At 36.3% G+C, this 8,742-nt stretch overlaps 2 protein-coding genes across 4 annotated transcripts; both read right to left on the bottom strand.

Moving 5' to 3' along the window:
- Positions 1 to 955: 955 nt before the first annotated feature.
- Positions 956 to 5,450, bottom strand: LOC102618930 (uncharacterized). 3 transcript variants are annotated; one of them, XM_025100610.2, is made up of 8 exons: positions 5,068 to 5,450; positions 4,684 to 4,840; positions 4,512 to 4,589; positions 4,221 to 4,336; positions 3,689 to 3,742; positions 3,543 to 3,609; positions 3,272 to 3,364; positions 956 to 1,092 (listed from the first exon to the last, which is right to left on the bottom strand). In XM_025100610.2, exons 1-8 carry the CDS (start codon positions 5,170 to 5,172, stop codon positions 998 to 1,000), a joined length of 765 nt encoding a protein of 254 aa, XP_024956378.2. In that variant the 5' UTR covers positions 5,173 to 5,450; the 3' UTR covers positions 956 to 997. The 3 variants fall into 3 exon arrangements, with proteins under 3 accessions (XP_024956378.2, XP_006483700.2, XP_052295501.1); XM_006483637.4 differs by having other exon boundaries at positions 3,522 to 3,609; positions 5,068 to 5,444; XM_052439541.1 differs by having other exon boundaries at positions 997 to 1,405; positions 3,522 to 3,609; positions 5,068 to 5,431.
- Positions 5,451 to 5,768: 318 nt separating this feature from the next.
- Positions 5,769 to 7,676, bottom strand: LOC102621583 (glutathione S-transferase U17-like). The gene is made up of 2 exons (XM_006483205.4): positions 7,217 to 7,676; positions 5,769 to 6,444 (listed from the first exon to the last, which is right to left on the bottom strand). The coding sequence occupies exons 1-2, from the start codon at positions 7,535 to 7,537 to the stop codon at positions 6,070 to 6,072; spliced, it is 696 nt and encodes a 231-aa protein (XP_006483268.1). The 5' UTR covers positions 7,538 to 7,676; the 3' UTR covers positions 5,769 to 6,069.
- Between the last annotated feature and the right edge of the window lie 1,066 nt (positions 7,677 to 8,742).

Genomic DNA, 8,742 nt, shown 5'->3' with positions numbered 1-8,742 from the left:
TTAGTTTTCTTTTCAAGTTCATTTTTCCACCGGAAATAATTCCAACCACGCGCTTTACCTCCTTGATTTACCAAGAGAGACTCTATTAATTTCCGAAAACAGTTTTCAAAACTGAAAAAGATTAAAAAATTTTAGATGCACATAATTCGAATAAAAAGCATTGACTTAAAACATTTTTTTCAAAACAAAGAAAGGAAAATATACCTTCTCATCAACGTAAGCGGCCCAGAAACGAGCAACGGCACGGTCGTAAGGATCAGAAGGAAGAATAGAGGGACCTGAAGAGGACCAAGCCTCATCCACGTACTCGACAATAATGAGAGATTCGCAAACAGGCTTATCATTGTGAATCAGAACGGGGATTTTCTTGTGAACAGGGTTTGATTTAAGCAGAAGCTCGCTTTTGGATCCCAAATTCTCCTCCAGAAACTCATACTCCACAGACTTGATCTTAAGTGCGATTCTTGCCCTCATCAGAAATGGGCTTGGCCAAAAACCCAAAACCTTCACGTCGCTTTTTGCCATTTTTTTTTTCTCTCTAAGCTCTGCTCTCGCAACTGAAATGAAATGTCTTTTGCTTCGTGGGCTGTGTATTTATAATTAGAGCCAGATGAATGTAGGGGATGTGAACTACGCCACTAATGTGAACGTTTGACTGTTAGAGAGGTACGAAATGGGCAGCTCGGAATCATTTATGTTACGGCTTCCGTAAGTAACAGCAGCCAATGGGGAACTTCTACGGGTGCCAGAGGAGAGAGAAAGAGGTCCCAATGCAAGGTGATGGAAATGGGAAGGTTCGAAGCTGTTACTTGCAGCTTCCGCGCCGTAGCCATGTCCCATTTTCATGGATATTTATTGGTCTTTCCGATGTGAGTCAGCGAGTGTTCACACATTGAAATGACCGAAAACAAATAATGACAGTTTGTCCTTTCGTCCTTTGACCAAGCAAGTTGTTGTTATTATAAGCTGGCGGCTCGTTGGAATTGGATTGGAAGGCTCAAGGGCGGTAACTGGTAAGAATTAAGAAGTGCGTGGGAGATGCGATTTGTCTGGATGGCTGCACCACATCCACAAGATATGCATGCCGTGGATCTGGAGACAGTCCAAGAGTTTTATGAATTAAAAAAGCTGGTGACTTACGAAGGCACGTGGAGATAGTATTTTCTGACAAATGCCCCAAAAGGCAAAAAGGCCACAAAAATACATGCACCAGCCGGGAATCGAACCCCCGTGGCAGGGTGCTATTCTACCACTAGACCACTGGTGCGTCTCTCCTCCTCTGCAGCTGTGGAAGTTGTCTTCGTAAAAGCTTAATAATGGAGTTTTCATAACCACAAACTCAGGAATTCCACCATAATTACAAGTACCGATGAGTTGCTTGGGTTCAATTGTCATCAGTCAGTCACTTCAACAAATTCATAAAGTGTAATTAATGATAATAGAATCTTTTTGTGATGTTTGTTTCTTCTTTTTCTAATGCATGAAAAGGAAGTACAAAGGTAAAACAAATGTCAACCGGAGAGCAAAAGCAACTTCACAGGGTGAAAAAACCTATAAAATATGCTGTAGACTCATCTAAACTAGCCACCAACAAAAATTCCAGCCCTTACAACTAAAATACCCCACAGGATTAGATAGCTTTATAAACCGGCAAAGCTTATGTTACATTTGCTGTAACAAACAATCAGTACATTTGGGTGGTTGGATTTTAATATTTTTCAATCCAATGAATGAAAATAACTTTAACCTAAAATGAGGTATGGGTGTAATAACTTTTTACAAAAATTTTTATTTTGAATCACATATTTATTTTTTTTTTTAAGTAAATCCTCATTAATTTTGTATAACTAAATGACTTTGTTAACCATCTCTTCTACATTTATTCTTAAATTTTTTTAAAGTTTTTACTATATTTTATAAAGATCTAAATAATTATCATATTCATAAATATTTACAAATTTTGAATATATATTTGTATCTGCATTTATAATTTCTTATCTCTCCTAAGAATAAACTAGATCATATGTATGTATGTATATAAAATTTATATTTAGCATCTTCGATTATAAGAGATATTATATGTCATAAATATGTTATGACTCTAATAAATTACTAGAAAGATGTTACAATGAATAAATCATTAGAATCTCTAATAATTTTACAAAATATATAAATTATTGAGTTACCACATTCTAACTGCATACGAAGAGGATTTTCTTATAAAAGATTTTAATTCTTTGATCCGATCAATGATTCAAATATGTGGGAAAATAATCAATTAAATTGATTTTCACTATATTTATTAAATAAATTAGGAAACTCAAATTTATTTATAAATGATTTAGAAAAAGCAAACGATACCACATTGTAGCTATATACAAAGAGGATTTTCTTACGAAAGATTTTAATCCTCTAATTTGATCAATGATTTGTACATGCGGGAAAATAATCAATTAAATTGAATTTCACTATATTTATTAAATAAATTAGGAAACCCAAATTTATTTATAAATGATATAGAAAAAGTAAACAAAATATTATAAATTAATAATTTTAATGAAGAAAACATCAAACAAATTAAAAAGTTAGGAGATCAAATGAGTAAAAAATTTAATAAGGTTAAACAATTAATAAAAAACTTCACATTGAAGATAATGATATATTAAAGTAAGAAATTGTTAATATAATAAATAAAAAATTAATAATATAAGATTAAACAAGTTAGAGATTCAATTAGATAAAATAAAAACTTGGTACTGAATTTGCTATAAATATAAATAAAAAACTTAAACAAATTGAAGTACTATTGCAGTGTAGTTTGGGGTTTAAAATAAAACTTTAAAAGTTATTGACTTTTTCATAATTATTAACTTTTCTGAGGATTCAAAAATTTATAGTTGTAACTTACAGCTGATGTAACATAAGCTCTGCCTTATAAACCTGGCAAAGAAAGTAACCAAAGCAAACCAGGCTATTCCTGTGTTTTAATAATCCAAAGCAAATTGAAGAAACTTTTGCTTCAAGTTTCCAAAGCACTGGTCAATGGTAAACAATGCTGAAAAGAACAATGCTTAATGCATGAATATTTGGAAAAACAATATTACAGCCAAAAAAAAAAGTCCATAAACGAAAAATAATAAGAATTAAATTGTGTAAATATTTTAATATAAATTTGTAAGCATGCATAAACAAAATTAGAAGATGCAACTGAATATACTTATAGAAAAGATATGATCTACTGCAATATAGAAATTTAAAATCACAATTAAACCTGGTTCAGTGTATCCCAGGCTTTTAGCAGCTTTAACAACTTGACTAAGTGGCTTCCCATCTTCAACCTCGCTCATTACATACCCCAATGTACCTAATACAAAATATATTATGCAAATGACAGCCAATATTCATATATGAAATATGGTTGCAAAAAAATACAAGCAGATACAGGAAAAGCATGAACTTCATATGTGAAGGAAGAATAAATGTCTAACCCAAAAAAAAAAAGAAAAGAAGAAAACCAATACCACTCAGACTTCCAACAATACCATGGACAGGGTCTCCTGAAGAAAGAATACGATTTAAGGATGCTATGACAGGAAGGCCAGCACCAACCTATGGAGAAACAGACATCAAATGAGACACTTCACCCACGATTTCCTTTTATATGACAAAAGCAGGAAACTTCACTTACAGTTGACTCATACCGAATACAGCGTGGACGTGAGACCAATTTGTCATAATCCTCCTACATTACAGAATAGCATGAGGTTGGTTAAAAATTCACATGCAATAGAAACAACTTGTTAAGCATGAATAGCAGACAAAACGGTATGGAAAATAAAGGGACAACAAAAAGTTATCATTTTCCTTCAACAGATTTATATATGCTCTTCCAATTAGTGATTTGTTGAGGAATTTTCATTATCTTCTCTAGATGAAATTCAAAAACATTAATATTGCACTAAATTGCTCAATGAAAATTTGTCATTTTTAATTTTAAAAGAATTAAACACCAAACGTAATTCATCTTAAATGGTAAAAATATAGAATGTTCGAACTGGCCACAAAAGAAATGGCATTGCAGCATTTAATGACAGCAGGAAGTGTCGCCATCTCCAGAATTAAGTCTGCTAGTGGTTGATCACAGAATAGCCATAGGATGACTATACATGTCCAACTAAGTCCATTTACTACCAAATAAGGAAGCCTTGTAAAGTTATTACCATTGTAGATGTAAGAGGCTTCTTGTTTGCCAAGACAATGCAACAACCCAAATCAACTGCTTGAGTTAATATTTCAACAGTCTCAGAACTGGCAGAGCAATCAACAAAGGCCAAACCTGTTTCAAGATTAAGCAAAAGACCAAGCTTGAAATGACCTTACTTGAGGTGAATGAATGATAAGAATCACTAAACTCTAAAAACAAACATGAAACTTCAATTGATTGAACAACAAATCAGTGTTTCAAAAGAAGTATAAAGGCCGGTGAGATAGTAATTGTCATGAAGACGAACCTGTTGATATACCCAGAAGAGATGCAATTTCTGATAACTTTCCTCTCAAATCAGAATCGAGAAACACTTGGCATTCACCTTTGATAAAGAATCAAAAGAAAAGCAAAAGCATGAGAAATAAACAGAATGAGTAATCTATTATATCCTCAACAATACAATATAAGAGGATTACCTCCGAAACCACCAATAAGAGTTGAGAGAGAAGAGTGGCCCGCCTTGAGGCGACAAATTTCTGATAAGAGGTTATCGTTGAACTCCTTTGTGAAAACATCCGACGCAACAACCAATGACTTGCTGTCACTTACTCCTACCACTCGCAAATGCACTCCCTGCCGTGCCGACCGATCATCAATCATGAAATGTTACAGTTAAAACAAATTTACCAGTCTTCTATAGAAACAGAATCATCGACGAGTTTATTAGAAGGCAGGCAAGTGCATATCAAAAGAATACATCTCCGACATGTAATAATTAATGAATATATAGCTACTAAATAATTAATTAATTAGTTAATTTGTGGGGCGCTAATAAACTTCGGAAAGTGGAGAAGGAGTACCAGATTGGCATGAAGTGATCGGCAGGAAACAATGTGCTGGAGGAGCTGGCGTCCAACTTCTCCGCATCCCATCAGAACCAAAGGGGTTTTCGTCAGTGTTGCCATTTTTTCTCTCTTTTTATTTATTTTAAATGGGGACTGGCGCTGCGGTCTCAGACTCTCGGTGGCTTAGCACAGCTTCTTGTTTAATAACTTTGGTTAGGGTCCGACGAAGTCAGGACGAATTGGGCCTCAGGGTAGGGCCGGATATACAGACCGTATTTTACCGGCCGTTTCGGTTGACTGGTGTGGTGGTGGTGTTAAGAATTGATTTCTGGGAAAGAGAATAACAGAATATCAAATTCTGCACACAATTTATTCAATCAACACATGTTTGATGGTCATTTTAATCGGTTTTGATATGATTATTAATAACTACTTTGTCCAGCAGTGTGCTCGTAGCCAAAGTCTCATTTTAGGATGATAAAGATTATGAATTGATTTTAGCCATATGCCCAAACAGATTTTAATATTTAAATTCTAAATTAAATTTGATACCATGTATTACTCATCTATGGAATGATAAATGCAAAATTATTTATTCCTTGATTGTACTATTCAATTGATAAGTGCAATAGAATTCAGATTGCAACTCAAATATTTAAGATTATTGAGTTCGAAAATCGTTAATTCTTGCTAAATGCCATGCGGGAATTCCACCGTTACATAATACGATAACTTTTATAACAACGAATATGGCACGTAGCCCAGATGTGTACCGTATGTGGGAAAAAATTCTGCGGAGAAAAACAACACAATAACCTTTATACCTTCACTTGGTATACATGAGTCTACGAGAGAGGCTGCAGCCTAGCCCGATAACAGAACCCAAATGATACAGGCTTTACCGTTCCAAACGAAACCAAAAACAAAACTTAATTCTTATTCGAATTTATTTCTGGAAACAACTCTTTTTTTTTTTTTCTTTTTTTTTGTGCCCCTCCAAGCACAGAATTAAGCTTCTTAATTCCATTTGCCAGAAGCTCTGAGTTTGGCAAGAACCTTAGCAAACTCTGCAAGCTTATCAGTCTCAGGCATAACATCTTTGACAGCGGCATCAGCACAGAATCTCTCAGCCCATTTGAACAGTCCAGGAGTTTTGACTTCATCAAGGAGCTTCACCTCAATCATTTTCTCTGTCACTCTCACCCATCCCAAGTAGCAACCAAATGCAATGTCAAGAAACCCAATTTGGCTTCCACCAAAGAAAGGCTTCCCTTTGCTACACTTAACAAAAGCATCCTCCAGCAAAACCAAGCCTTCAATCAATTGCTCAATCGCAGCTTCCTTAGCTTCCGCTCCATCTGCACTACCAATGCTTTTCAAGGCAGGGAACAACTGCAAATCATAATAGACATATCATAATTTGATCAATCAAGGCCAGATTTCAATCACTACCAATTGATTCTTATATGCTTTATGTCAAGTTAAAGATTCGTTCTTGCTGTCTCTCCAATCTCTATCAGTATCATCTCTTAAGATTCATATATATTTATTTCCTTGGATATGTGAGTATACGTCACTTCTCCAGATTTACTTCTAGATTCTATTGATTGTTTTCCTTTTGGGCTCTGCTACTTATTGGAGTGCTACATACTTAGTATGCCCAAACCCTAAAGAGGCCGGAGCCCGTGAAGAGCGTGAGCCCATACTTGGCACAGTTACCTTCAAAGCTTTTCTTTTAAGGGCTTACCTGCTTTCGGTTCGTCTAGCGTTCGATTTGTCGAACGATAATTTTAAGGACAAGGCTTAGGAGGCTCGGGAGTTGAGAGACTTGAAAGTACTGCTTAGCAATTGATGAGAGAATTGGTTATTGGGGGTCTCTAGAAAGCCCGTTTTATGAAAAATCAAACTTCCAGATTCTATTGATTGTTTTCCTCTTGGGCTCTGCTTTCTTAATCTTTCTTTAGTTTTCTTTTCAAGTTCATTTTTCCACCGGAAATAATTCCAATCACGCACTTTACCTCCTTGATTTACCAAGAGAGACTTTATTAATTTCCGAAAACAGTTTTCAAAACTGAAAAAGATTAAAAATTTTTAGATGCACATAATTCGAATAAAAAGAATTGACTTAAAACATTTTTTTCAAAACAAAGAAAGGAAACTGTACCTTCTCATCAACATAAGCGGCCCAGAAACGAGCAACGGCACGGTCATAAGGATCAGAAGGAAGAATAGAGGGACCTGAAGAGGACCAAGCCTCATCCACGTACTCGACAATGATGAGAGATTCGCAAACAGGCTTATCATTGTGAATCAGAACTGGGATTTTCTTGTGAACAGGGTTTGATTTAAGCAGAAGCTCGCTTTTGGATCCCAAATTCTCCTCCAGAAACTCATACTCCACAGACTTGATCTTAAGTGCGATTCTTGCCCTCATCACAAATGGGCTTGGCCACGCACCCAAAACCTTCACGTCGCTTTTTGCCATTTTCTTTTTTTTTTTTTCTCTAAGCTCTGCTCTCGCAACTGAAATGAAATGACTCTTGCTTCGTGGGGTGCGTATTTATAATTAGGTCCAGATGAATGTAGGGGATGTGAACCACGTCCCTAATGTGAACGTTTGACTGTTAGAGGGGTACGAAATGGGCAGTCGGAATCATTTATGTTACGGCTTCTGTACAGCTGCCAATGGGGAACTTCCACGGGTGCTAGAGGAGAGAGAAAGAGGTCCCAATGCAAGATATGGAAATGGGAAGGTTCGAAGCTGTTACTTGCAGCTTCTGCACCGTAGCCATGTCCCATTTTTAGGAGCTGGCTTAGTTACAGGTTCTGTAACTTACAGATCCAACTGTAGCCAACTCCTATTGCCTGCATTTGCACGGTTTTTTTCTCTCCTGAGGACACGTGTGCTGCTTCTCATTGGGTGTCAATGACCGTAACGTAGATTGGTCCCCATTTTTATGGAGCGAGCCCCATATAACATATACATTCCGCAACAACTGCATAAATTATGTGGTCACATAATATATGTGGTCGTCATCGAGTGTGTTTGTTATATGAAATGATTCATGTAACATAACATTTGCTTTTTTATGGATATTTATTGGTCTTTCCAATGTCATCAGTGAGTGTTCACACATTGAAATGACCGAAAACAATTAATGACAGTTTGTCTTTTCGTCCTTTGACCGACTAAGTTGTTGTTATTATAAGCTGGCGGCTCGTTGGAATTGGATGGATGGGAAGGCTCAAGGGCGGTTACTGGTAAGAATTGAGAAGTGCGTGGAAGATGCGATTTGTATGGATGGCTGGACCACATGCACAAGATATGGATCTGGAGACAGTCCCAAGAGTTTTATGAATTAAAAAAGCTGGTGACTTACGAAGGCACGTGGAGATAGCATTTTCTGACAAATGCCCCAAAAGGCAAAAATGCAACAAAAATACATGCACCAGCCGGGAATCGAACCCGGGTCTGTGCCGTGGCAGGGTGCTCTTCTACCACTAGACCACTGGTTCTTCTCCTCTTCTCTGCAGCTGTGGAAGTTGTCTTCGTAAAAGCTTAATAATGGAGTTTTCATAACTACAAACTCAGGAATTCCACCATAATTACACGTACCGATGAGTTGCACAACATTTTATCTTACCCCTAGCTAAAGTAAGTTTCTAATTCTAGTCGTGGTTTCAAGGAAA

This window comes from Citrus sinensis, chromosome 4, assembly GCF_022201045.2.
Source record: "Citrus sinensis cultivar Valencia sweet orange chromosome 4, DVS_A1.0, whole genome shotgun sequence".
Taxonomy (NCBI): Eukaryota; Viridiplantae; Streptophyta; class Magnoliopsida; order Sapindales; family Rutaceae; genus Citrus; species Citrus sinensis.
Note: the sequence above shows the minus strand (reverse complement) of the source record. Positions and strands in the feature narration are given on the sequence as shown.

What these genes read in the sequence shown, in the direction of transcription:
- LOC102618930 (XM_006483637.4), bottom strand. Translation starts at nt 5,172, where the DNA reads ATGGCAACACTGACGAAAACCCCTTTGGTTCTGATGGGATGCGGAGAA. An exon ending in GTATTCGGTATGAGTCAACT is followed by an intron (nt 3,610 to 3,688) that starts GTAAGTGAAGTT and finishes GTTTCTCCATAG; the next exon opens with GTTGGTGCTGGCCTTCCTGT. An exon ending in CCTGGGATACACTGAACCAG is followed by an intron (nt 1,093 to 3,271) that starts GTTTAATTGTGA and finishes GACTGTCTCCAG; the next exon opens with ATCCACGGCATGCATATCTT.
- LOC102621583 (XM_006483205.4), bottom strand. Translation starts at nt 7,537, where the DNA reads ATGGCAAAAAGCGACGTGAAGGTTTTGGGTGCGTGGCCAAGCCCATTT. An exon ending in CCGCTTATGTTGATGAGAAG is followed by an intron (nt 6,445 to 7,216) that starts GTACAGTTTCCT and finishes TATGATTTGCAG; the next exon opens with TTGTTCCCTGCCTTGAAAAG.